The following is a 22,780-nucleotide window of genomic DNA, read 5'->3' on the forward strand; positions in this document are numbered from 1 at the left end:
TGAATGAGCTGTTTGTGGGGGTCGGGGCGTCAATTAACCGCGATAGCACTTGTCTCTCGAGATGTGGGCATAATGTCATACTAAAAAACTATTTAAGTCTTCTTCAATGTTGTTGAAATATTACCACTCTTGGATATCTTCTTCGACACCACCGCGCGCAGGGCAGGTAGAAGAGCCCCGGGATCCCGCTGGTCGCGACGCAGCAGCACGGCACGCGCGATGTCCGCGGGGAGATGCTGCGCTGCGGTGGTGGTGCTGTGCTGTCTCTCGGCCGCGGCGCGGCGGCGGGCAAAGGATGCGGTGAACAGTGCCGCGCGAGGATCGGCGAAGACATGGTTGTCGCCCTCGAAGCCGCGGTCGCGCTGCTCGTGCAGACCGATGAACTCGACGTCAGTGAGGAGGTGGCTACCTGCCAGATGGTCGTACCGGGCGTCCCACGTGCACGGCTCCTGATTCCCGAGCGCCAGGTTCATGATCTGGAGAAGCTCATCTTCCTTAATGGGGTGGATGCCCTTGCGCTGCATAAGGGCTTCGATGTCCGGGTGTTCGTGCAGGTACCCGACTTCCGAGATCATGCCGTAGTCGATCGAGATGGCCGGCAGCCCGAGGCGGTTGCGGTACCGCGCGAACGCGTCCAGAAAGGCATTGGCCGCGCAGTAGTTGCTTTCGGTCGCCGTGCCCACCGTGCCTGAGATGGAGGAGGTCATGACGAAGAAGTCCAGCTCGGAGGGGGGCTGGTATGACAGCGCACGGTGCAGATTCCAGGTGCCCCGCACTTTGGGCCCCAGGGTCGTATGCCATGCGCGGTGCGACATTTCGCTCCAGAGAGCCTCGCTGAGCGCCATGGAGTCCTGGATGACGCCCCCGATGGGATAATCCGCTGCCGCGGCGACGGCGCGTTCCACATCCTCGTACCGGCACACATCGCCCCGGATCACGGTGACGTGGGCGCCTTGAGCCCGGAGATCGTCGACCATGCCCTGTGCCTCGGGCTTATCGGTGCCGGATCGACCCATGAAGATGAACCGGCGGGCCCCGCTCGATATCATCCACTTGGACAGACTGCGACCGAGCCCGCCCAGGCACCCGATCATGAGATAGCACTTGTGGGCACTGAAGGCTGTTTCGTATTTGGTTGGAATCACCTTGATCTTGGTGTTCGGGTCTTGGAACGATACGGTCACCTTTCCCAGTCGCGTGCCCAGCGAGAAGTGCCTGAACGCATCGGTGATATCCGACGCATCGAAGGTCTTGATTGGGAAGCAAGGCTCGCAGATCTTGGATCGCACGAAATCCAGACTCTCCGTCAAGAGGACTTTCCAGAGTTGATGATGGGTGGGCTTAGTGGGGAGATAGAGGTTGGACAGGTCGAAGGCCATGAAGGAGACGTTGCGGCCAAACGTGGACATGTCCAGGATCCCATGGTCGAGGATGTCACGTTTTCCGATTTCGACGAAGCGGCCAAAGTCGGCACAGGCTTCGAAGCTGCTGCGCAGGAGATCCCCGGTGAGAGAGTTCAAGACCACGTCCACTCCCTGTCCAGACGTCGCTTCCATGATGGCAGGCAGGAAGGAGGAGTTTCGCGAGCTGAAAATATGCGCGGGGTCCAGACCGTACTTCTCAACCAAAAACCACTTCTTAGATTCAGTCCCGACCGTGGCGAAAATCTATCGAGTGAGTCAGTACGAATAACCTAAAGTAATTATTACTGAGTCTCTATCGATCGTACCTTTGCTCCGAGATGCTTCGCATATTGGATAGCCGCAAGACCAACTCCTCCGGCAGCGGAATGAATGAGAACAGTCTTAGACCGAGTAAGCCCCAGATCATGCGAGTGAGAAGCTTCAAAAGCTTACCTCCCCTGGCTGCAGATTCGCCCGATGCTTCAGTGCATAAATGACCGTTGAGAAAACAATTGGAATAGTGGAGGTCGTCTGCGCATGATGCATGAGCCTTCTGCTTGTGTAGTTAAAGGGACGCAAAAACACTTTACGTACCGTGAAATCCTCCTCGTCGCGCAATTTCGACACCGCCCAGTGTGGAAAGCGCTCGACGGTTGCAAAATGGCCGGGGGCCATTGCAACGACACGATCCCCAGCCTTGAACTCGGAAACATTGTCGCCCGCCGCCGTCACAACACCGGCACATTCGCACGAGCATGAGGCATCACTGATAGCGTATAGATCCTATGTTTCTCGTTACCGACCCCTCTTTTGAAAAGTTCTTATAAGAGCGGTACCTACCTTGGCGTTCATACCGACGCTTTTCACGCTGATTTTCACATCGTCCGGCTGCAAGGCCGTTGGATGATGCTCCTCCTGCACAAAGTGGATCGAATCTATCTGCCCCGGGTCCTTGATACCGAATTTGCAACGTCGAGCAGTTGCGAGAGGAAGATCAACGGTTTCCCTGTTCTGTTTGAGACGGAAAGGTCTCGTTAAGACGCTCGTCTGCTTCCCAGCGAGAAAGATGGAGGACGCCGTTCCGTTGCGCGAATTCGAAGTCTGGCTCTGGGTCGTGGATCAGTCGGTCCAGCACGTGGACAATGTTCCGAAGAGTATCAGCGGCAGCAGCAGATGAGGCTGATGATCTCTCGTCGTCCACGTCGAGAACCGCGAATTGGAGTGAAGGCTGTTCGAGCATGAGCGCACGCGAGAGTCCCAGAACGGGCGCAAAGTCGGGCTTTTCTCCCCCAATGAAGCCGCCGTGGACAATCCACACGATCTTCGCTACGCGATCGGTTATACTCTGGAGCTGTGCCAGTTCATGCTCGTTGATCGTGGTCAGCAGAGGCTGCTGCTGCTCTAAGGTGGATACAACGAATGATCGGTCCGGCACGGTCGCGGGGCTGACCTGGGACAAGCCAACGATGTTGACGACGGATCTGAAATGTTCTTGTAGGGTCTTTTGAAGCTGTAGGTCCAGGGGTGTAGCCTTGTCATATCGGGTCACCTGTAACTTTGTTACATACCGGACGTGCTTGGCGGCAGTCGAGAGAGAACTTACCACGATTATCGGGGGTTTATCCGCCTTTGGCTTCCTCGCAAGGCCGCTTGTACCCGCGACTGTCACAAGAGAGGGAGCAGTTCCTTTGATGACACTTGGTGCATCCCCTACCGTGATGACGGTTGCTCCCGGTGTGAGCCTACTGCAAAGGGCCGGCGTCCAGTAATCAACCTATCACCTTTCAGCATCAAGTCAAACTCGCGACGCAGTAGTTAAACATACCGAGGGGACTAGGATTATATCAAACTTCTTGTCTGGGGGGATCCTCGCTGAACACACCGAGTTCTGCTCTTCTGCAGTTACTGAAAAAACCTCCTTACCAACCAGATCAGAGTCTGCAAGGAACCCACGATAGTAGGTGTCATACCTTCTGAACGAGGAGCCAACACGTAGGAGCCCACGGACAGCTTCCGCTATTTGGCTTTGACTGCCGAGTTCGAGGATGTTGCTGTTACACCGCTGGTGACAGGCCAAATTCAGTGCACCAGCCAGGCGCAGCACGCTCTCATCAGCCGATTCTCGAGACCTGCAGCTCTGTATGAATCAGTCCAGGTTCTCGTCAAGACCAGAGAGAGCGGGCTTCCATGCCGCTCGCACGAGAGGATTGCGATGCTCAGGGGTTTCCGTATGTTTGTTCCCTTGGTACGCAACACAACGAGCTTGGCTCATTCTAACCAAGACTTGGCCAGACGAGTCGAACAGCTCTGCATCAATTTTCATCGTGCCAAATCCCACACTCTCTGACTTGGTGTCAATGCACCATGGTCTGTCGGTATCCATGTAGAGGCCCGACGGAGGCGCTACGTAGACTGAATCCATCGCAACGGGGACCGTCGCTCGGAGCTTACTCACCCAGCCGGCAGTGGTTGCAACGTAGGCCGTCTGCAGCATTGCATCGATGGAGATTGGATGTGCGATGTATCGACCGAAGGGTTCACCACGCTGAAGGTGTGTGGTGGCCGCCGCTACGTGCGCCGCACGCGCACGGTCGCGGAAGACCTCCTCCATGACCGCGAACCTGGGACCCCAGTTGAGCCCTTCTCGGGTGAACTTGTCGTACCAGACACGGACCGCATCTTGCTGCATGGTTGATCTATCAAGCTTGATGGTTCGACTAATCCGCGGCGAGGTTGTTTCTGCTAGGCGCACGGCCGCGTTCATATGTATGGTCGCCTGGGAATCACTGTCAACCGAGAGCACACGAAATTTCCACCATTTTTCGGAGCTAGTCACGCTGAAAATGATCATCGATTGTATCCCGGTGAAGATCTCCACCATTGACTTTCTCCCCGCGTCCATGTCAAGAGCCTTGATGAAGTTGAAATCGCGAAGCTCCACTCCAGGACAATCTTCCAGCTGCAGACCTGCAACCTGGCACATCGCCTCCACTGCCATTGCGATATATGCTGCGGCAGGGAAGACCACCGACGGGCTCAGACAGTAGTGATGCGTGAGCCATTCGGTCCCATTGAGATTCAATACGTTTCGCCGCGTCACTCATGCGGTGCTCCCCCCCAACAATTGGGATCCGAGGAGATCGTGCCGTGGATATTTGCGGTGGCGGAACTCGGTACTGGCACGAGGCTCGGTCCACAGAGTGGGAGCGCTATAGTCCCAAGGATAAGGAGGCAAATCACCTACGACATGCGGCTGGGATCCATCCGCAAGCATCTTATGATATCGAAGCTAATCGTGTCCATGCAGAAACAGCGAGCCGGCCAGCTGAAGGGTAGTACACGAGGCGTCATGGTGACGGATAAGAGCAGCATCATATATATAGCGACATTGTTCGAGGGTGGAAGCAGTCTACTTGATGGGTGCTTTCTGGTTGTCCGCAAGGTGCTCCGCGCCATGACCAGCCAGGAACCGATCGAGTTGATTACCCCAAGAAGTCAGAGAAGGCCAACTCGCGGCTCTATCGTCATTCTCACCTCGCTCGCTGCGGAAGGGGCATTTTTAGGTGTGGGAAATTACGTGGCCGCTAAGCACGCGGTGAAAGGATTAGTTCAAACGGCCGGTAAGCTCCCTCCATCTATCATTTCCAGGTATTTCCGCATTGCTGACTCCAATGAACCGGATCTAGCTCGTGAAAACGCAGGCAACGGGATCCGAATCAACACCGTGGCGGACCAATGATGGAGCAGTTCTTGGACCAGGCGCCCGCCGTCAAGGCGGCGATGCTGGGGGACTTGCCCATGCGACGGCTGGCGGGTCCGGAGGAGGTAGCGGACGCGGTGTGGTTCCTGGCGTCGCCGGCGGCGAGCTACGTCAATGGCCATACTTTGGTGGTGGATGGGGGGTCGTCGTTGCAGCTGTCGAATCAGCCGTTTGCGTGAGTATCGACAGTGGTTGGTGGTGCACTACATGTTTAGACTTGCTGGTTCACATCCAAGATGGACGACTTTACGTCTCTAGCCGGAGGTACTGTCGTTGCTGCTGCTGATCTACATCTATTTACATTGATCTAAGAATAAGATTGAAATAGCTTGCAAAAAGGCTGAGATCCCCTCTGGCCAGATGCTGATTCGGATTGTTCCTACGGTAGTATTCATATAAGACATCAACATATGTTTTGAATTTAGGTCAAATCCGTTCACCAGATAAAAGATACATTGACTTAATTAACGAGTGGGAACCATTAAGCACATCAATCGGACACAAACATAATCATGGAAGAGAAAAAGCAAGGAATGATTGCAATTAAGGAAGGCGCGAAATGGAATACAGAAACGCATCAGCCACATAAGGGAAAAAGGCGGTTGCCAGTGAGTGATAGTAATGAGGGAGAGTGACAGTCCTGGAGGTGGAACCTTCAAGCGGTAGGAGGAGTAGTCGTCGGGGCGGCGGCAGCGGGGGTGGCCTTAGTGGGGGGACTGGCGGTGGCAGTAGTGCTGGCAGGCGCAGTCGGGGTGGCAGGAGCAGGAGTAGCAGGAGTGGACTTGGTGGCAGGAGCAGGAGGAGCCGTAGCAGTGCTGCTGCCCGGGAACGTCAATCCTTCGTTCACTCCAACCTCCACCGTCCGAGCAATTTCTTCTCCCTTGACAGTGTACACCACCGCCAACTTCTTCTTCTTGTCCATCTCATCCGGGAAGCATCGCACCAGGGGAAGTTTCTCCACTGATCCATAGTGCCCCCCGATGGTCTGGTAGATCTTCTCGTCGTGCACTCGGTGGCCGCCCAGGAAGATGTCGTGAATCGCGATCTTCCCGAAGCTGTGGCCGTGGCTCAAGACTTTCTGGATGTCGGCAATGTCCTTCTTGAGCTCCGTGATTCTCGCGTCTTTCTCTTCCGTCTTCTTCGTGAGCTCGTCGATACGGGTCTTGTTGCCGCGGTTGATCTCTTCCCACCCGCTCGCCATTCTCTGATTGCGCGCCTTCGCTTCCTCCAACTCCTTCTCATGCTGCCTCGCCTCCTCCGCCCACTCCGCCTCTGCCTTCTGCCGCGCCACCTCGGCCTGGATCTTCGCCGCCTCCGCTTGTTCAAGTTGGATCTTGGCCATATCGATCTCGCTGTTCAGCTTCGATCTCACCGTCTCCCAACTCATTCGCTCCTTCTGGAGATGGTCAATTTTGTTTTGGGATCCCAGCTGCTCGTGGAGGTGTCCCTCCTTGAGCTGATTGTATTGTTTCTGGAACTCATCCAAGATGTTCTGAGCACGGTCCTTCTGCTTCGAGACACTGAAGAAGGCCTCGGTCAGCTCCCGAACCTTAGCCTGGGCCAAGCGGGCTTGTTCCTGCCAGTCAGCTCTCTCACGTCCTTCCGCAAACCGCAGCTCAATTGCCTGAACCTTCTCATCATAGGATTTCTTGTACTGCTCAAACAGTTCATGGTTGGTAAGATTGAGGGCTTGACCCCATTCGATGGCCTCCTGCGTGAAATGGCAAGCTGTCTCCGCGCGTTGTTCCGCCTTGGAAAGCTTCTCCTTCAGAGTCGCCTTCTCGCGCTGCTCTTGCGCGTAATCCGCCTCGAGCTTCAGAAACTGCTCCCGGATGGCTCGGTGCTTGCTTTGTGCGTCCTGCTTCTCCAGCTCGGCGCGAGTCCAGGCAATTTCAGCCGCAGTGCGTTGCTCCTCCGCGTGCTCTCGAGTCGAAATAGCCTCCTCGAGCTGCTTCTTGGCCACGTCTAAGGTGTCATTGGCGGCACTTGCCGCCTCCACAGCGTCTCGGATTTGATCCTCCAGCGCGCGGGATTTGGTCTTGAGGCCCTCCTTATCCTCCAATGCCTCCTTCACCTCCGTCCTGGCGTGGGTGAGCTGGGCTCTGAGCTCGTGGATTGTAGCCTCCAGACCCCTGATGAATTCCGCCTTGGCCTCGTGCTTGTGTTCCAACTCCGCGACCCTCGTTCTTAAGGTCGAGCAAGTGTCTTGCTCGCGCGTCAGTTGCTGACGCGTCTTGAGCTCGTCGAGCGCTGCCGCATTTCTGGCCTTGATAGCATCGGAGAGTTTCACTCGCAAGGAATCGACCTGGCTCACCAGCCGCTCCACCTCGCCCTCGAGCCGCGCAACCGCTGCATCCCGGATATTGAGGAGTCCTTCCGCTTTGTCGGACTCCAGCACCGCATTATCCCGCTCCTTGACCAGCTTGATCAGCTGCTCACGGGCGAGGGTCAACGCGTGGCGCACGGTCTCAATTTCTGCCTTAAGCTGCTGGTGGAGCGCGTGCGCCGCCTTGCTGTCGGCTTTGGCCAGGGCCTCGGCCCGTTGCGCCAGACTTAGCTCGTCGGACAGCTTGGCGATGGTCACCATGAGGCCCTCCGAGTCGGCCTGGGCCTTGCGAAGATGCTTGGTCATACTGGTCCGGAGTTTAATATAACTCACGTCGGAGGTGTGCTTTGTCCGCTTGAGCTCGAGGATATCTTGCATGTATTCGGCATCCTGCACATGCTCTGTCTCCACATGATGAACCTCCAGCTTGTGGAGCTGGTGACTGTTGACAATATTGGACTTATGAAGCTGGCCTGCGATCCACTCAATGACGGCCGCATCATTCAGGATTGCGGGGTTGTAGTCCAAGACCCTCAGCACATCTGAGCTTCCCTCCTCAGTGGGGAAAAAGCAGATTGGTTTGGCGACGGCCAATTCGTCGCTGAAACCATCTGCTTTGCCGTTGTAATGGCCGTTGGCGGGCGCCTTGACGGCGCCATTGCCTCTGGATTTGTGCAGGGCCGTAGTCAGGCTGTCAACACCATTGGCTGACTTGGTGGCCCCATTAAGCTCCTTGGTGACAGGAAGAAGAGTAATAGCGACCTCTGGTTCGTTCAAAATAGCGGGGGCCATGGCGTCAATGAGAATGAGTTCGAAAGAAATGACTACAAAAAGATTTGTGTCGTGTAAGGAAAGGAAGAGATGAAGATTGTGGTCGAAGGATCAAAAAAGGCACAAGTCTTGGTGAATTGCAGAAAGATGATGGAAAACCGTGGAGAAGAATGGAATGCTCGCTGCTGAGTCTACTGGCATGTAGGAGGATTTGTTGCGTCCTTTATACATTTTGAAGTGATTACGGTTTCGCTGATGTGAGTGAACAGAGTCATATTCTTTCTTTCAGCTGAACACATTTCCTGCTGCTCTGGTCTGAGCATTGTTTCTCAGCTGTGATCTTCCAGCTGGTGGAAGCTGAGGAACGGAGTGGATGCAAGGAACTTGGTGTGGCGGGATTAGGGCTCCTCGGCTGGATTTACCCCATGGTTTGTTGTATGCGGGCCGGGCCTCCTTGCCCGTGCAAAACCCCGCCTCCACCCTCGGAATTCTTCAGTTCCTCCCCTGTCGCCCCTCGCTTGTCCTTGCCGCGTTATTAATGCTTCGCCCACTGCCCTCTTCAGCTTCCGCCCAATTCCACCTCCTTTTCGGAGGGGCCGCACAAGTCGACTCGAGCCGAGCGGCAACAGACGTCCGTCCAATCGGTGTCATGTTCAAACGGCCCATGTGGCAGCCATGGGCTTCTGCGTGCGCCAGTCCCTTCAGCTGGCTCCAGTATTAACGCGTCAGCCAGAGTTCCCGTGCGAAAGGATCTCCGACGTGAGAGACTGACAGTCCCATCTACCTCATCCTGCTAGTTCCCATCACATCGAGATGGGCATATTATTGGGAGACCCTTACCCTAAACACGAGTCCTGGGGATTAAGTTTTCCTATCACGCGTATGGCGTCGCATGATATGTTTTACGAAACCTTGAACTTGCAGCGTGATTTGTCTGATGGTTGTGGCGGTCTCGCTCGAACCGTCACCAAGCGGGAGCTGAAAAGGAGACAGGCAATTCTAAGCGCGGTGGGCCTCACCAGCTATGGCATCTGGCCGAGAAATTACACATCCTGTAGCCAGTGTGGTGTGCAGTGGACTCGCTTTTGTGTTTGAAGTGTGTGTGCGGTGCATGAGATTATGAAGGACTAATGGGTATGACAAAATGGCCGTTGCAATTCAGAAGCCCTAGCAGTGAGAGAAAGCCCGTCCACTTGCAAATCTACTACATCTTCAAGTGATACTCTGGTCCTCCGGCCTCCGGCCGAGAAACAATCACCTCTAATGTTACCATGTGGTGAATCCACATAGTACTTGGGCCTTCGGTGCGTCTTGTGAATCTAAGGAAGCAATACTATCGACTCTAGCGCGTCCGCGTCCAGGCCCTGATTGCTCAGATTCATGGCAAATGTGGGATGAGACTCGGCTAGCCCGTCGCCTAATAGAACTTGGAGTTCCTGCTGAGTGTGCCCCTGGGAAAACAAGTCACGCTAGACGGACACGCAGTGTCCGAACTGTCTAAGCATGATGAAAGGACCTCAAAGGCTTGCTTGTCTGACGGTATTGTTATGTGATTCGTCACATTCAGCAAACAAACAAGCCACAATCACCGTGATTACTTCTGGGGTCTCTTAGTTTTGTCAAGTCGCGCAGCTCAAGTGTTCCTTGCGCCTCGAGGTGATAAGGGTGTTAAATGAGGGTCTCTCATTTTTCTGGTCGAGGCGACTGACTTCACACCCAGTCATGGTCCTAATATTATCGATTAACTACCGATGGGAAAGGGTGTCAGGGGCTGTGTGGTAGACTTTCTAAGGGACATACTACCAGCTAAGCCCTTGGAATTGTTTCGAGTTTTTGTATCTCCTTCTCCCTATGCCTCTTCCTCTTCCTCTTCCTCTACCTCTTCCTCCTCCTATTATTCCTCCTCTCTTACGGCTTCTTTTTCTTCTCGTCATGCCGATCATTGAAGAGAGTTGAGGAGAGAAAATGCTGTGTCGATGGTTTCTCCGCGCACTAGACACATGATGCCGATCTCCGAGTGTTGGATAAATTCTATGTTAGACCTGCCCCCATCTTTCACCACGAAATGCTTTACGTCTAACCGAAAACCTCATACTAGCGTCCCTTGAAAAATCGCAAGGTTGAGCTTCGCTATGAAACTTCCAGCCATGCTATCCGTTCTCAAAAAGAGATATGCAACAGCGACTTGAACCCCGAATCCTGTCACTACTCACACTGAAATCCACTCTTCAGATGAACTGCTGCCCCCCCCAAGCCCCCCAAGCCCCCCAAGTCCTCAGATCCATGCACAAAAGCCGAGAGTGAGCGACTGTACCGTGACAAAACTGGTGCAACAACCCGGGGCTTCAAGACCTCCGGTTACTGTATTGAAATCTTCGCTCATACCGCAGTGTATCTGACAATTTCATTCTACCCCCGTCGCGTACTCGGAAGGATTCCATCCCAAAACATGCCTTCCGTCTCTCAATAGATGGGGTCGGCGAGAAATGGTTTATCGGGATTGAAACTGACAATCGCCTGGCCTGCCAGGAAGACGGGGACGGGTATTCATATCGAAAGATTATCTTTCCTGCAGCTTCCAGGGCAGGATCTTTGCCGCACTTGAGCGAAGAATATATGAATACAAGGTGGAGACCTTTTCTTTCCGTCTTGCTTTCGGGTCTAGTATAGTACTGTACATCTGACGGAGATGCCTGTTGCAGATCCCGACCTCCCTTTCCACCCTTGTCAGTCGCCTTGGATACTTTATTTATCCCGCGCATCCGGTCATTGATCTTTGTTCTCAGAAGTCTCCCACTTTCGTGCAGGCTCTGATAGGGACTTAACTTCCTAGATATTTTACCAGCAAAATTTCGTGACTGCTATGAAATTACTTGTACAACCCGGCCGGCAACCTGACAACCTTGATTCAGCCTTGTCTTGGCACATCCCCAAACACCAATCACATTTCAATCCTGTCTGCTGCGCAAGCGCCAACTGAGGCGATGCATGTCCGTCTTGTATTCTTGGGGCTGGAGCCCCCGCATCTTATAAGAACTGTCTGTGCATGTTTATGTCCTGCCCCAACAACGCTTCTTCTATACAAAGGCGCAAGTCAGAAATGCGGTTACGATGTTCTCAGACCTCATCCACAAGCCAAAGACCTTCACCCCCTTAGTACACGAGACAGCCACCTCGGAAAGCGACAGCATACAAGATGGCGAGAATCATCCCGCTCGCCCCTGGCGTCGCGCCTGGACTCCGACCATCCTTCGCTCGGGGACATTAGTCGCATTTGCACTTCTCTTCGCCGCGATGATCGTGGTCGTCGAGGTCTTGTCTTCGGTCTCGGCCCGGAATCAAGGTCTCAGTACCAGCGACAGCAAGTACCATTATTTCTGGACGTATAGTCCGACAGCCGGTAGGTGCTCTATTCTGGCCGTTTTCGTGCACCGGGTGTAAGGCCATTGCTAAGATAGGTCGTGTGGGGATAGCTCTGACGGTCGTCGCCGCACTATGGGGCCAGGTCGAGTACCGCACCAAGCAACTCATGCCCTGGCGGGCGATGGCATATTCCGGCCCCCAACCGGCCTCGCGATCCCTCCTACTGGATTATGTCTCGGAGTGGAACGTGATCGCGCTCTTTCGGGCGATGCGTCACGGCGATTGGGCTGTGGCACTGGCGGTTTTGGGCACCTTGCTGATCAAACTTCTCACGGTAGCTTCGACGGGTTTGTTCATGCTGCAGAATGTCTGGATGGAGCACGCGGCTGCTGAGCTTCGCCTCCAAGCTCGCTTCGATGGGCGGGGGTATAATGGGAGTCTGGTGGATGGAAGTGCTGCGACTGTCGTGGCTGGAGCCCGCTGGCAGGAGTTGCCCTACCCTGTCTGCACGACGGAGGAATACGCCTTTGAGCCTTTCACAGCGAGTATAGGTACTGGTAACGACGGGGTGATCACTGGAACGGTGGATGTTTTCTCGGCGGATTTGAACTGCCAGGTTGGAACCGTCGCCAACTGGACTGAGGGCTGCACATCGTCCGGGTGCGAGCAAACTCGACTGAATATCACCCTCAGTACCAGTACCTCGTCTTGCGCGGGAGGGTATCATTTCCCCAGCTTCCAAAAAAGCTATTCCTCTGCTGGGGGCTTTTATGCAGACGTGTTTTCGGCTAGCTGTGTTGATTCAGAGGATGATCCTCGCGTGGTTGTCGCTGCAGCGCAGTGGACCGCCAACAAGACCGAAATCCACGGCTTGGTCTGCAGCCCCTCGTACTCCATTGCACCACGCTCTGTCTCGCTACGCCAGAGTAACCACAGTGTGGTCAGTATTGACACAATCCCAAGCTCGAACCACACCATCCGAAGAGTCCTTGCAGACGTATCGCCAGCAGATCTAGGGGTAGGGTTTGTGTCCTCGTTGACCGCCGCAGCCGATATCCTTGACACGCTGGGATATCTCGATACCTCGACCAAAGGCTGGAAGACTGCGAAGTACAACCTGTCGGACCCGAATAGTACTTACCCCAGTGCATTCGCGATTCTCGCGAATCTGACCTCGCCGCACCCCATGCGCGATTTGCTCAATACCTCACTCTTGGAGAGTGTAGCCCGACCCATGTTTGCGGCAATCGCGGCCCAGGTGGCAAAGCAGTATCTCCTCTCCTCGTCGGATACGAACCTCGCGGGTACATATTCGGCGTACGTCAACCGACTGCTAGTGAAAGAGCTTTCTGTTCGACTGATGGAGGCGACATTAGCTGTTCTGATTGTCATCGCTGGAGCGTTGTGCTTCCTACGACCCGTTCGCTGTACGCCTCGAGATCCAGGGACTATCTCCGGGCTGGCGAGCATTCTGGCGCGGAGCCCTGCGGTGGAGGAGCGACTGTCTCGGAGTAAGAATGGAACAGAAATTGCGGGGGAGTTGAATGGTCGTCGCTACCACGCCCAAATCACCAACGAACACAATTGTCTGGGCTTTACAATTGCAACTGACCAGACGGCTATTGAGAGTATGCGGACTCGAATCACCTCTGAGCCTATGAGTTGGTGGGAGCCGATGTCCGTCTCCGTCTCCTGGCGGGTCATTACACTCGCGCTGCCTCTGCTTGTCATCGCTGGGCTAGAAACCACGTACCAGATCTCGTCTCGGCATAATGGGTTGGGCACTGTGTCCGGAGAATACATTCGGTATACTTGGGTGTACATACCCGCGGTAATAATGCTGGTAGTGCGCATTTTCTTCGATTCGATTCACTTTTCGGCGCTCGTGCTGCAGCCTTACCTGGACCTGCGACGCGGGGGGGTCACTGCACCACGAAGCATCATGGAGAATCACCTGTCCAGCCCGACACTCATCTCTTTGGTCAAGGCCATCGTACGACGACAAGGTGCCGTAGGGGCTACGGCAGTTGCCGTGCTACTGGCCCCGATTCTCACCGTGGCCGTCAGCGGACTATACCTCACCCAGGAGATCGAGCACTCCCAGGCGGTCTCCATCGCTCGCGTCGACAGCTTCAACACAACCATCGACCCGCATTACTCCACTTCCAGCAATGCAGGCGTGGGGCTGACAGGGGCCCTGGTTGTTGCAGCTAATCTCTCCTATCCTGCTTGGACGTACGAGGAACTGGTGCTGCCGACTCTCAGTGAAGCGTCTCTCACCAGCAAGCAGGGCTCTGTACAGTACCGCTCCTCCAACGCAAACGTGAACCGTTCTTCTGTGCTGCAGATGACGCTCCCTGCTCTACGAGCGCGTCTCGAATGCCAGATCCTCGCCGAGGATACAGTGTACAGGGTTGAGGAGCCCAGCGCGCTCCTTCCCGCCTGGGACCTCTATCTAAACCTGGATCCCAACTGCAGCCAGAATATGTCGACTAGCTTCGCAGTCAGCACCGACTATCCAAACACAAACAACACCTCATTCGGCTCGTTGAAGTACATGAACCCGAACGTGGCGCTGGGCAATTGTCCGACGCTGATGGGGTGGTACGGCGTACTGACGGCGAACTCCACGAAGAAATTGCAAGGGTTCACCTGCGATCCATACATTGACCAGGTTGATGCCGCCGTCACATTCACCCTTCCGGGTCTTCAAATCACGGGCGCGACAGCGAACGAGTCGACTCGCCGACTCTTCAGTGCCGAGTTTTCGTCGGACCTGCTGTTCCCCAATTATCTTCCGCAGGCGACCAACGACGCGAATCAGGCGTTCGACGAGTTTTTCTCGGCCATGATCCACGATCAGAAAACCCTCGCGGTGGATGATCTCACCGCCAGCGATCCCTCGCACTATCCCGCCGTGATCAACGCAACCCAGCACCTTTATCGCATCCTCATGGCGCAAGGGCTCAACGGCAATTCGCGGATCTTCTCCACCAATGCAACAGCAAAACGATACTACCCGGGAACGCTCATCCAACCCAATCGCGTCCGGCTCATGCAGAACGGTCCGTCGACGAGGATCCTCGAGGGTTGTCTGGCTGCGATGGCGCTCGCGGTCCTGGTCGCGTGCTACTTCCTGCAGACTAAAGAGGTTGTCCCTGTGAATCCGTGCAGTATTGCGGGAGCGGCTTCGCTGCTGGCCGGGTCGGATCTGGTCAGGTCGGACGTGCTGCCAGCCGGGTCGGAGTGGTGCGATGATCGGGAGTTGTTGAGACGGGGGGTCTTTGCGGGGTGGGTGTTTGGATTGGGGTGGTGGGATGGGGGGCGGTTTGGGGTTGATGTTGGGAGGGCGGAGTGAATGTTTTGTTGCCCTGCTAGGTGTGCCGCTGTTCTTGTCTCTACCATCGCCCACTGCCTCCCCAGCAACAATACCAATAAGCATGATTGTTCACCAGCTCCACCTGCAGCATCCCGATCAAAAAGACAAACAAACATCCGAGTCAGCTTTTGGATCACCCAAGCCTCACATTCACTGCCAACAATCTTCGCCCACCACATCACACTGGTCCCACGTCGCCCAGCCTCTTCAATCGTGTTCCCTAGGTTGCATGGTACTGTTTCCATGTTCTGGCTCTTGATGGTTCTACGGATCTGTCGATATTCGCTGTCTGATACTCAAGCAATCTAAAACCATTTGTGGAGCCTTTGAACGGGGCGCAGACAGCGTGTCCATGAAGTCGTAACGGATCCGGGCCAGCTGATCTCGACCTGATCTCGTATCTAGTTCTTCTAACTTTTTCACTTCACAAAGAAGAGAATTCCCTTCATGACGCAAAGCGAGGCTCAGTTCTCCAGAAGACCGCAGGCTTCTGGTGTCCTAGATAGTTGTTGCTCGTGTTATACGCGATCTAGCCCGTTCGATGCTCATTGTGATCGCGGAAACTCTGAAGCTTGTGTTGAGGATTGGAGGTTTGCGATCCGGTGGTTGCCTCCCGTTACCGGAATCTCGCGACTGGGCCATCTCTATTCTGGGGTCCAGTTCCACTCTTCTAATCAATTACAAAGGTGCTTCGACCGTGAGTTACCCCCACAGCAACTCTCTTCAGGTAGGATATAATGACGGTAAGATGGTACTAGGGGCTGGTTCGACATTCGCCTGGTCGGAGGATAATCCTACAAGCAGTCTTCAGTTTGCGTCTCATTATATACGCATATCAGAATGGCTCCGCTCCCTTCATTTTGCGTCAACAATACTGGTGATCCTATGACTAAAGATTTTATCTCTGGCGTGACCATGTGAGCCGCTGTTATGAATCGTCAACCCGCAGGTTATCAATGGGCTAAGAATTGTGTTTCATTAGCTTGCTTGCACTATTTGGCAAGGACGCAACCAATGTATTCCTGTCGCAGTCCGTAAGCGTCCTCGACTGGGTGATATTTGCAATGGGGGTCCCATTCGCGGTGCTAGCCGTGATTCGCACTTCTCGAATGCACTTTCTGAAGAGCCTCGTTGGACTCGCTGAAGATAAACCCTCACATGTAGAGAAAGATCTCATGTCTTCCACGTCCGACGAAGTCTCCGAAAAATGGGATGGAGAGAAGGTTGTCCGGGTCGTTGGTCCTTCTTGTGTCTCGGAGCTCTTCTTCACCCGGTCTGATGTGGATCAACGACCACATGGGCTCTATACAACCCATGATGCCAAGTTCTGCACAGGAATCTTGGAACGAAAACGTAAGTGGGAACATGCTCTGATTCAGTTCCTCTGGTTGTATTGACCGACACTTCTGCAAGACGAGTGGACGACCGACCTTGACTGGGAATTTCAACTCTGGAGACACCAGTATCTCGACCAACGGAGGAGGCCTACTGAAGAACCCCGCCGGTGTTACCCGCCGAATCTGATGCTCAACCTAGGCCCTTACCGGAGGCTCCCTGCGCTGTGGGTGTTCACTATCCTGGGCTTCGTCTCGCAAGGCGCCGTCATCGTGTTGGTGGCTTTGATCGAATTCTATGCCCCAATGAGAGAGTGCTTCCGCCCCAACGTTTGGTCCTTCTACGTCTTCAGCATAGGTACGGTAGTTCTCTTCTCGGGGTTGGTGGTGTGCGCCTCAGCCATCGACCGAGCCTCGCAGGACGTCCTCTGGAAGCCCACACAGCCCGATCTGTTGATCATATGGCTCCAAGAGGGCTCCGACGAGGACCCGACCGAGCCCTCGTATGTGATCACCAAGCGAGTCCGCAAGGAAGTCGTATCCTCGCACCGTCCTCGCGGCATGACTCCGCGCGTGCGGTTCCCACCCCTGATCATTTTCTTCATCGCGGTGGGATACCTCTCGCAGGCCATCTCCCTACCCACACTGCATTGGCCGCCTCAAATTCTCCAGTTCTTGACCACCGTGGTCATGTTCCTTTGTCGGAGCTTCTTGCGCCGCCAGGATCGGCCCGACCGAGCCAAGGAGATCCGTGCGGGCTCTTGCAAGGACTGGGTGGCTAAAATGTATGCTCTGAGCCCGCCACGGCTTTATGGACCCCTCTCGTCAGAGGATGCGGATCCGGACGTGACCTGGATGCTATCTCCTCTCAACGTTGGTGCGGGCGAAGACAGCGACAGCAATCGTGATACTCTACATGCTGCAAACTTTCGGGGTTGCCGATGCGCGCAGGACTTGCTGGAGATCCGTCGGTCTCTTGCTCGCGCAACCCATGACAAAGGCATCCATACCAAGCTGGCGAGCTCCCTTGCGCAAGCGATTACTGAGATATCCCAGAGCCTGGCGGGTGACATGGACTTCATTGCGGATGAAAAAGCCAATCAGTGGACCTGGGAGGTGTGGATTCAGGTGGACAAGGGGGTACCTGAGCCTCCTGAGCCTCTTCAGCTAAGGCTGGAGAAAAACGAGATGTGGGAGGCGAACGAGCAAGAGCTGGGAGCTGTAATCTCGTTGTTGCTGTCGAGCATCGACAAAAAGAATGCTCGAGTCCCCAAGATCAGCAGATTGAGCCTTGGCCCCAGCTCTGAGACTATACCTTGGGGAAGGTATAGCGACGCGGGGATCTACCAAGTTCCGCCGGAAGACTCGTCCGAGGGTCTCAGTATTACGGTGGGCAGAGAGATGCTTCTCGGAGTTGACGATGCCATCACTGAAGCATTAACGGAGGAAGCAAACGATGCAGAGGTCACGTTCAGGGCTAGGAGGATTGCCGCTCAAGACCAGCCCAATGGCCGCTCCCGTGCGATGATAGCCCGGATTTCCAAACTCTCGGCGGGTCAGCTCTATTCTCAGCATATCTTCGTTTGCTTCATGTGGGCCGTCGCAAAAGCCCTCCGGGGAAGGGGGCCCGGTTTGAGGTCAGAACATGCCTTGGAAACGTTGTCTCGCAAGATCGAATTCACCGGGCTTGGCGACTTCAATTTCGCAAGATTGGCTATCACAGTACCACTGTATTATTATCGGCTACTACCGAGGTAGTTGACCTACTTAGCTGTGGGAGGAATGGTGGGTAGGCTATTTGTGATGAGCCCTGGACGTGGGTGTTTGAACGAGCTCGTCACATCCGATCATGATTGCCCAGAGCCGTCTCACGTTTTTCTTTTTTCCAAATGCCAAATCGCCACACTATCACCCTCAATGAATCCACTCACTTTTACGTGACCGATGCAAGGTTGTCCTGATCCTGTGAGCCTCAGATTCATTGCTGCCCCGCGAGGATGGTAGCACAACGAGTCTGGCCTTCGATCATGTCGAGGCTCTCCAGAGATAGTACTGTACCTTGAGGTCGGTAGTCACAGAGTCAATTGAATCACTACCAAAACACCCTTGGAAGAGCATATCTCAGAGGGCGAGACTCAAGGCTCGATCCCGAGTCCCAAGATATCTCAGAAAAAGCCAACATAACATGCATCCACCCCCTTCAGCCCTCCAACTGGATCCAAAGCATTGCCCGCATTCACTTCCTCTTCTTCCTCGACCCAAACGTCCGCTTCTTCAGCCCCACCCAATTCTCCCCTTCAGGATACAGCCCATACTCCCCGACCAGCCTGTCGTGCAGGAGGACGTGGATGCGGTACCACAGGGTTGGGAAGGTGGTGGTTCCGTGCTTTAGGTCGGAGAGGGTGGGCTGGGGAGGGGCCAGCGACTTCCGTGCGGTGGGAGGTACTAGCCATGGTGAATGGCTGCTAGGTGCGAGATTGAGGTGCTCTGTTGCAGGGCATTGAGCTTGGACTTTGTTCTGGTTCTCGGTGGGAGGGAGGGGGAGTAGGGAGTAGGACCGTGGAGAGGAGGAGGGCGCAGAGCTACGCATTCGTGTTGTCAATCTTCCAGAGCTCCGCTTTGTCTTTCAGAGTGTTCTGCAGAGTATACCGGTCAAGTCCATTACAAGCTGATAAGAGCTTGTCGCAGGTAAGATCCCGAAGTTTACCAACTACAAACTACTTGTCGTCGCGTGCAGATTTCTTCAAGAGTCAAAGCCGCCCGCTATCATTCGATATAAATATATCCCGGATAACCTGTAGAGGTTGTTGATCAAGCCTATTAGGGCAGCTGCAGAAGGTACTGACTCCAACTGGAGCTGTATATATCATCAATCATAATATAAACCACTTAAATGCAAAGGAGAAGTTGGAAACTCTTCCACCACATTGCCTGGGGCCCCCCATTAGTTTTCTCATGCCCATGACAATAAGAAAGAAACTAAATCCATGAATCCTGTCAATCTACTTAGTTGTGAAACACTTCCATTGTCAGCCCTGTAATCACTCCTGCTTCCACTCCCTCTTCCGTGCCGCCAAGCGGGCAATCGAATCCAATAAACAATTCCAAGGGCCGCTCGTTCACACTTCTTCTCGAGTCCGTCGACCGCTGATGCCGCTCCGTCTTGTTCAACACCATTTAAAGGTCCACCTCCTGATGGTGAGACCCCGTCCACGGCACCAAGACATGAGGCCCCCCCGGCTGGGATATGCGCATATTACCACTGTTGAACTTGAGAGAACACGCCTTTCCTATGGACTTCTCCTTCCGACCGTTCAACCGACAATTGATGTCTCCGACTGGATACCCCTCCGACTGACGGTCCATCCTAGACCGGAACGCTGTTCCATCCGAACTGAACCAATCCTTACCTCCCGCGACCTCTCTGACTTTGAACGGGCCACCGTGCCAGTCCACATGCCGAGGGGAATCCTTCCGACCACCGAGCAAACGAGTCTTCGTAAGGGTCTCGAATTCATACCTGCTAGGAGTCCCATCCACCTCATCAACTCCTTTGAACGGTCGGAGCTCGAGCGGAAGTTCGCGACGTGCTCCATTGTGGAACGCAAACACCATGAGCCGCACCGGCTGCGCATACTGCAGCACCAGCCGCAGGGAAACACCCTTGATAAACACCGTGTCAAATCCACGATACTGATCGTTAGGCGGGTATTGCTGGCCCCGCTGCGCAGGAATCATCTCCGTAATCGGGAGCGTCGCATACTTATTCTTCGCTCGGGGTCCACCCCGGTAGCACATCCACGGACCAACGTCGTCGTACGTCGTACTCATGTTCTCCCCCCGAACCACCTTCCTCGCACATTGCATGCTCGCGTACACACTGCGCGGCGGTCCGCGCAGCTGCTTCTCCACCAAAGCCGCCACCAGTGCCTTGATCTGCCTCCCCTGCAAGTCACCCTTGCCTCTGGGCTTCCTCTTCACGGATTGTTTCTTCCTGTAGTATGCCATGGTTGTTCTCCAATCTTGACGCCGCACCCCCCGCACCCGTTTATATAATTCTTCAACCACGTGAGTCCCTCACTGGCACCTTCCCCAAACGGGAAGGGGACTAGAAATACTTTCTATAACAGGAAGGGGGCTAGGAATACTTTCCATAACAGGAAGGGGGTGCCAATACATTACTCCTGCCGCCCGGCAGAACTGTCCCGTATCGTACTCCCGTACTTCTCGTAAACTATCTTACTGCAAACAGTAAGCCGATCCGGGAACCGCTCCCTGCGGTTGGTCGCGCTCCCGCTGCCTGCGGGTCCTTCCTGGTATCGTGCCATGCCGTAAACGGCAACATTTTACCGTCTAGTGACTAAGAAAAACACCGTCGCGGAGGCCTGTTCCGTGCGTCTGGTTTCATGGTGACGCATGTTGGTGCCGATGTCTGGTTTGTTGGGCGTTGTGAGAACTCAGGATCTGTTGTTCGAAGGAGTGGAAGGTGTACTGGATAGGCAGAACAGAATCCTAGGAGTTAGTTTTTCTTCCGGCCGCCCAAGCAGCATGAGGTTCAACTCGGCTGATAGCAAAGAGATATCGTGGTGGCTATAGGGATGTGTCTCAAATCTCTAGGTTGTGCTTTCCTAGGGACACTTGGAACTCGCGGCTTGAGCGGTTATGACCTGTGCTATCTATCATATTGCTCAGACTCAATAATCAGCTGGTCTTCCGCCTTGTTTGTGGACTCTTGCCCTATTAATTCATCCTATGTTAGGCCTTTTTCCACCTGTGAAGTGCTTCCAAATCTAGGCTCTGCCTTCTTGCCAGCCACGACTTCGTGTCGGGACTCAATTACGCCGTCCGGGAGAAGGAGGGTGAATGAGAATAATATCGTACAGAGCAGCTTCTATGTGGACATGTACCCTTTTCATCGATATGGATCACGAAGGTCTTTGTGCTCTAGAGAAAGGGTTGCTTGCGCTTCTGCGGGCGATCAATAGCGGGATGCAGGCGGTGCATTAGGGCTCAGCTCGAGGGGGTTCCAGACAAAGAGCTCGTGCCACTGTGCCACGGGTTTCAGCCAACATCCTGGTTCCTGCATGGCCAACACCCTGAGTAGGGGTGCTTCAGGTCAATCCTTATCCTGACGGGGATGGTTGATTCAGTCAAGCGAAGCCCGGCAATCCACCATCGACAGCCACTTTGGATAGAATACAAGCCCGACCCTTCATTTCACCACATTGTGGTTCCATACCAAGGAAGGACGGGATACAAGGATTCATGATCAAGTACGTCTTCTCCTTAATGCGAATACCAAATCTATCTTCTAGCCCTCACCCATTACTCACTCGCAATCCCTTGCAAGAACTTTTCGCCGATTGCACCCAACCTTTCTTCGAGGGTCAGGTGCATCTACGCTTACCTGAATAGACTCTTATCGGTCCGAGCCTAGATAAGAATTTTCCGATCGATAAGGGCCTGTCAGCGAATGAATCTAGATCGTGGAGTTGGTTTTCGCTCTACCCTCACTAACTGTCAGCTTTGTGCCGATCACCGTGATGGATCAACATATTCGATGAAGTGACTCTTTGTGACGGGCAATAGTGCCTGTGTGGCGGCAGCTAATCAGCTCAGGTCTACTTTTTGCGATCACTCTGTCCAAATCTGAATATCTTCATAATCGCCCTCGATGGCCGGGACCGGGTATATATATCACGTCCCCCAACCGGACTGTCTATCTCCATCATCCCGGAACAAGCAGGTCAACCATTCTTTCCCTTCATTTTCTTCTGTCCTTTCTCTTCTTCTTAACTTGTCGACCCGTCATTCTCTTGCCCTTGTCGACCACACGTTAGACACTCTTTCCTAAATGAAGGCCTCTTTCTTGACGGCCCTCGTCCTGGCCGCCTGCACGGTGGCGAGCCCTGTGGGCCAACCTTACGCTCGCGACGGGGAATGTACCTGCCAGCCCAATGGCGGTAGTGGCTCTGGTTCTGAGTCCCCGCAGCCTGTCCCCGAGTCCGCGTCTCTTGCTCCTTCAGCGTCCCTCTCCCCTGGTGGCTCTGCCTCAGGTGTCCCTTCTTTCCCCGGCAATCCGGCGCCTGCTTCCTCCCAGCCTGCCACTCTTCCAGGCTTCCGGCCCGCTCCCTCCGCTACTGTGCCGGTGGTATCATCTACTCCGAATGCTCAGCCTTCTGGAGAGCCTTCCGGTCTACCTGAATCCCCGGGCTCTTCTGATCCGTCTGGTCCTTCTGCTCCTGGTGGCTCCGGATCTTCCAGCCCGGCAGGCCCGGCAGGACCTGGTGGCTCCTCTGGACCTGGCCCCTCGGGTACTTCTAGCCCTTCTGGCCCCTCGAACCCCTCTGGTCCAGCCAGTCCTGAAAGTTCCCCGGGCGCACCCGGCGGTTCTCAACCATCTGGAACCGTTCCCTCCGGACCTGGCTCCTCGACTCCCGGCTC

At 54.6% G+C, this 22,780-nt stretch overlaps 7 protein-coding genes across 7 annotated transcripts; 4 read left to right on the plus strand and 3 right to left on the minus strand.

Moving 5' to 3' along the window:
* Window positions 1–92: 92 nt before the first annotated feature.
* On the minus strand, window positions 93–4,401 carry BO82DRAFT_389807 (KR-domain-containing protein; the record flags this gene model as incomplete). The annotated part of the gene is made up of 9 exons (XM_025638475.1): window positions 93–1,667; window positions 1,730–1,804; window positions 1,857–1,934; window positions 1,998–2,186; window positions 2,244–2,414; window positions 2,479–2,952; window positions 3,007–3,177; window positions 3,229–3,540; window positions 3,682–4,401. The coding sequence occupies 9 exons, from the start codon at window positions 4,399–4,401 to the stop codon at window positions 93–95; spliced, it is 3,765 nt and encodes a 1,254-aa protein (XP_025494984.1).
* Window positions 4,402–4,452: 51 nt separating this feature from the next.
* On the plus strand, window positions 4,453–5,342 carry BO82DRAFT_429735 (SDR family NAD(P)-dependent oxidoreductase; the record flags this gene model as incomplete). The annotated part of the gene is made up of 2 exons (XM_025640565.1): window positions 4,453–5,051; window positions 5,105–5,342. 2 exons carry the CDS (start codon window positions 4,453–4,455, stop codon window positions 5,340–5,342), a joined length of 837 nt encoding a protein of 278 aa, XP_025494985.1.
* A 422-nt stretch (window positions 5,343–5,764) lies between these two features.
* Window positions 5,765–8,457, minus strand: BO82DRAFT_210651 (uncharacterized protein). The gene has a single exon (XM_025630686.1). It carries the CDS (start codon window positions 8,279–8,281, stop codon window positions 5,819–5,821), a length of 2,463 nt encoding a protein of 820 aa, XP_025494986.1. The 5' UTR covers window positions 8,282–8,457; the 3' UTR covers window positions 5,765–5,818.
* Window positions 8,458–11,272: 2,815 nt separating this feature from the next.
* BO82DRAFT_389810 (DUF3433 domain-containing protein) lies at window positions 11,273–14,981 on the plus strand (the record flags this gene model as incomplete). The annotated part of the gene is made up of 2 exons (XM_025638476.1): window positions 11,273–11,660; window positions 11,734–14,981. The coding sequence occupies exons 1-2, from the start codon at window positions 11,372–11,374 to the stop codon at window positions 14,979–14,981; spliced, it is 3,537 nt and encodes a 1,178-aa protein (XP_025494987.1). The 5' UTR covers window positions 11,273–11,371.
* A 596-nt stretch (window positions 14,982–15,577) lies between these two features.
* BO82DRAFT_210678 (uncharacterized protein) lies at window positions 15,578–18,333 on the plus strand. Its single transcript, XM_025630687.1, has 3 exons — window positions 15,578–15,919; window positions 15,985–16,355; window positions 16,416–18,333. Exons 1-3 carry the CDS (start codon window positions 15,843–15,845, stop codon window positions 18,092–18,094), a joined length of 2,127 nt encoding a protein of 708 aa, XP_025494988.1. The 5' UTR covers window positions 15,578–15,842; the 3' UTR covers window positions 18,095–18,333.
* A 239-nt stretch (window positions 18,334–18,572) lies between these two features.
* BO82DRAFT_399207 (uncharacterized protein) lies at window positions 18,573–18,926 on the minus strand (the record flags this gene model as incomplete). Its single annotated transcript, XM_025639087.1, has 1 exon — window positions 18,573–18,926. One exon carries the CDS (start codon window positions 18,924–18,926, stop codon window positions 18,573–18,575), a length of 354 nt encoding a protein of 117 aa, XP_025494989.1.
* Window positions 18,927–19,292: 366 nt separating this feature from the next.
* BO82DRAFT_426641 (uncharacterized protein) lies at window positions 19,293–20,344 on the plus strand (the record flags this gene model as incomplete). Its single annotated transcript, XM_025640369.1, has 1 exon — window positions 19,293–20,344. A coding segment is annotated over exon 1 (858 nt), but the record flags the coding sequence as incomplete, so codon positions are not given.
* Window positions 20,345–22,780: the final 2,436 nt, after the last annotated feature.

The sequence above is a fragment of the Aspergillus uvarum genome (genome assembly GCF_003184745.1).
Source record: "Aspergillus uvarum CBS 121591 unplaced genomic scaffold BO82scaffold_9, whole genome shotgun sequence".
NCBI classification, from domain to species: Eukaryota; Fungi; Ascomycota; class Eurotiomycetes; order Eurotiales; family Aspergillaceae; genus Aspergillus; species Aspergillus uvarum.

What these genes read in the sequence shown, in the direction of transcription:
- BO82DRAFT_210678 (XM_025630687.1), top strand. Translation starts at nt 15,843, where the DNA reads ATGGCTCCGCTCCCTTCATTTTGCGTCAACAATACTGGTGATCCTATG. An exon ending in TTTATCTCTGGCGTGACCAT is followed by an intron (nt 15,920 to 15,984) that starts GTGAGCCGCTGT and finishes GTGTTTCATTAG; the next exon opens with CTTGCTTGCACTATTTGGCA. An exon ending in AGGAATCTTGGAACGAAAAC is followed by an intron (nt 16,356 to 16,415) that starts GTAAGTGGGAAC and finishes CACTTCTGCAAG; the next exon opens with ACGAGTGGACGACCGACCTT.
- BO82DRAFT_210651 (XM_025630686.1), bottom strand. Translation starts at nt 8,281, where the DNA reads ATGGCCCCCGCTATTTTGAACGAACCAGAGGTCGCTATTACTCTTCTT.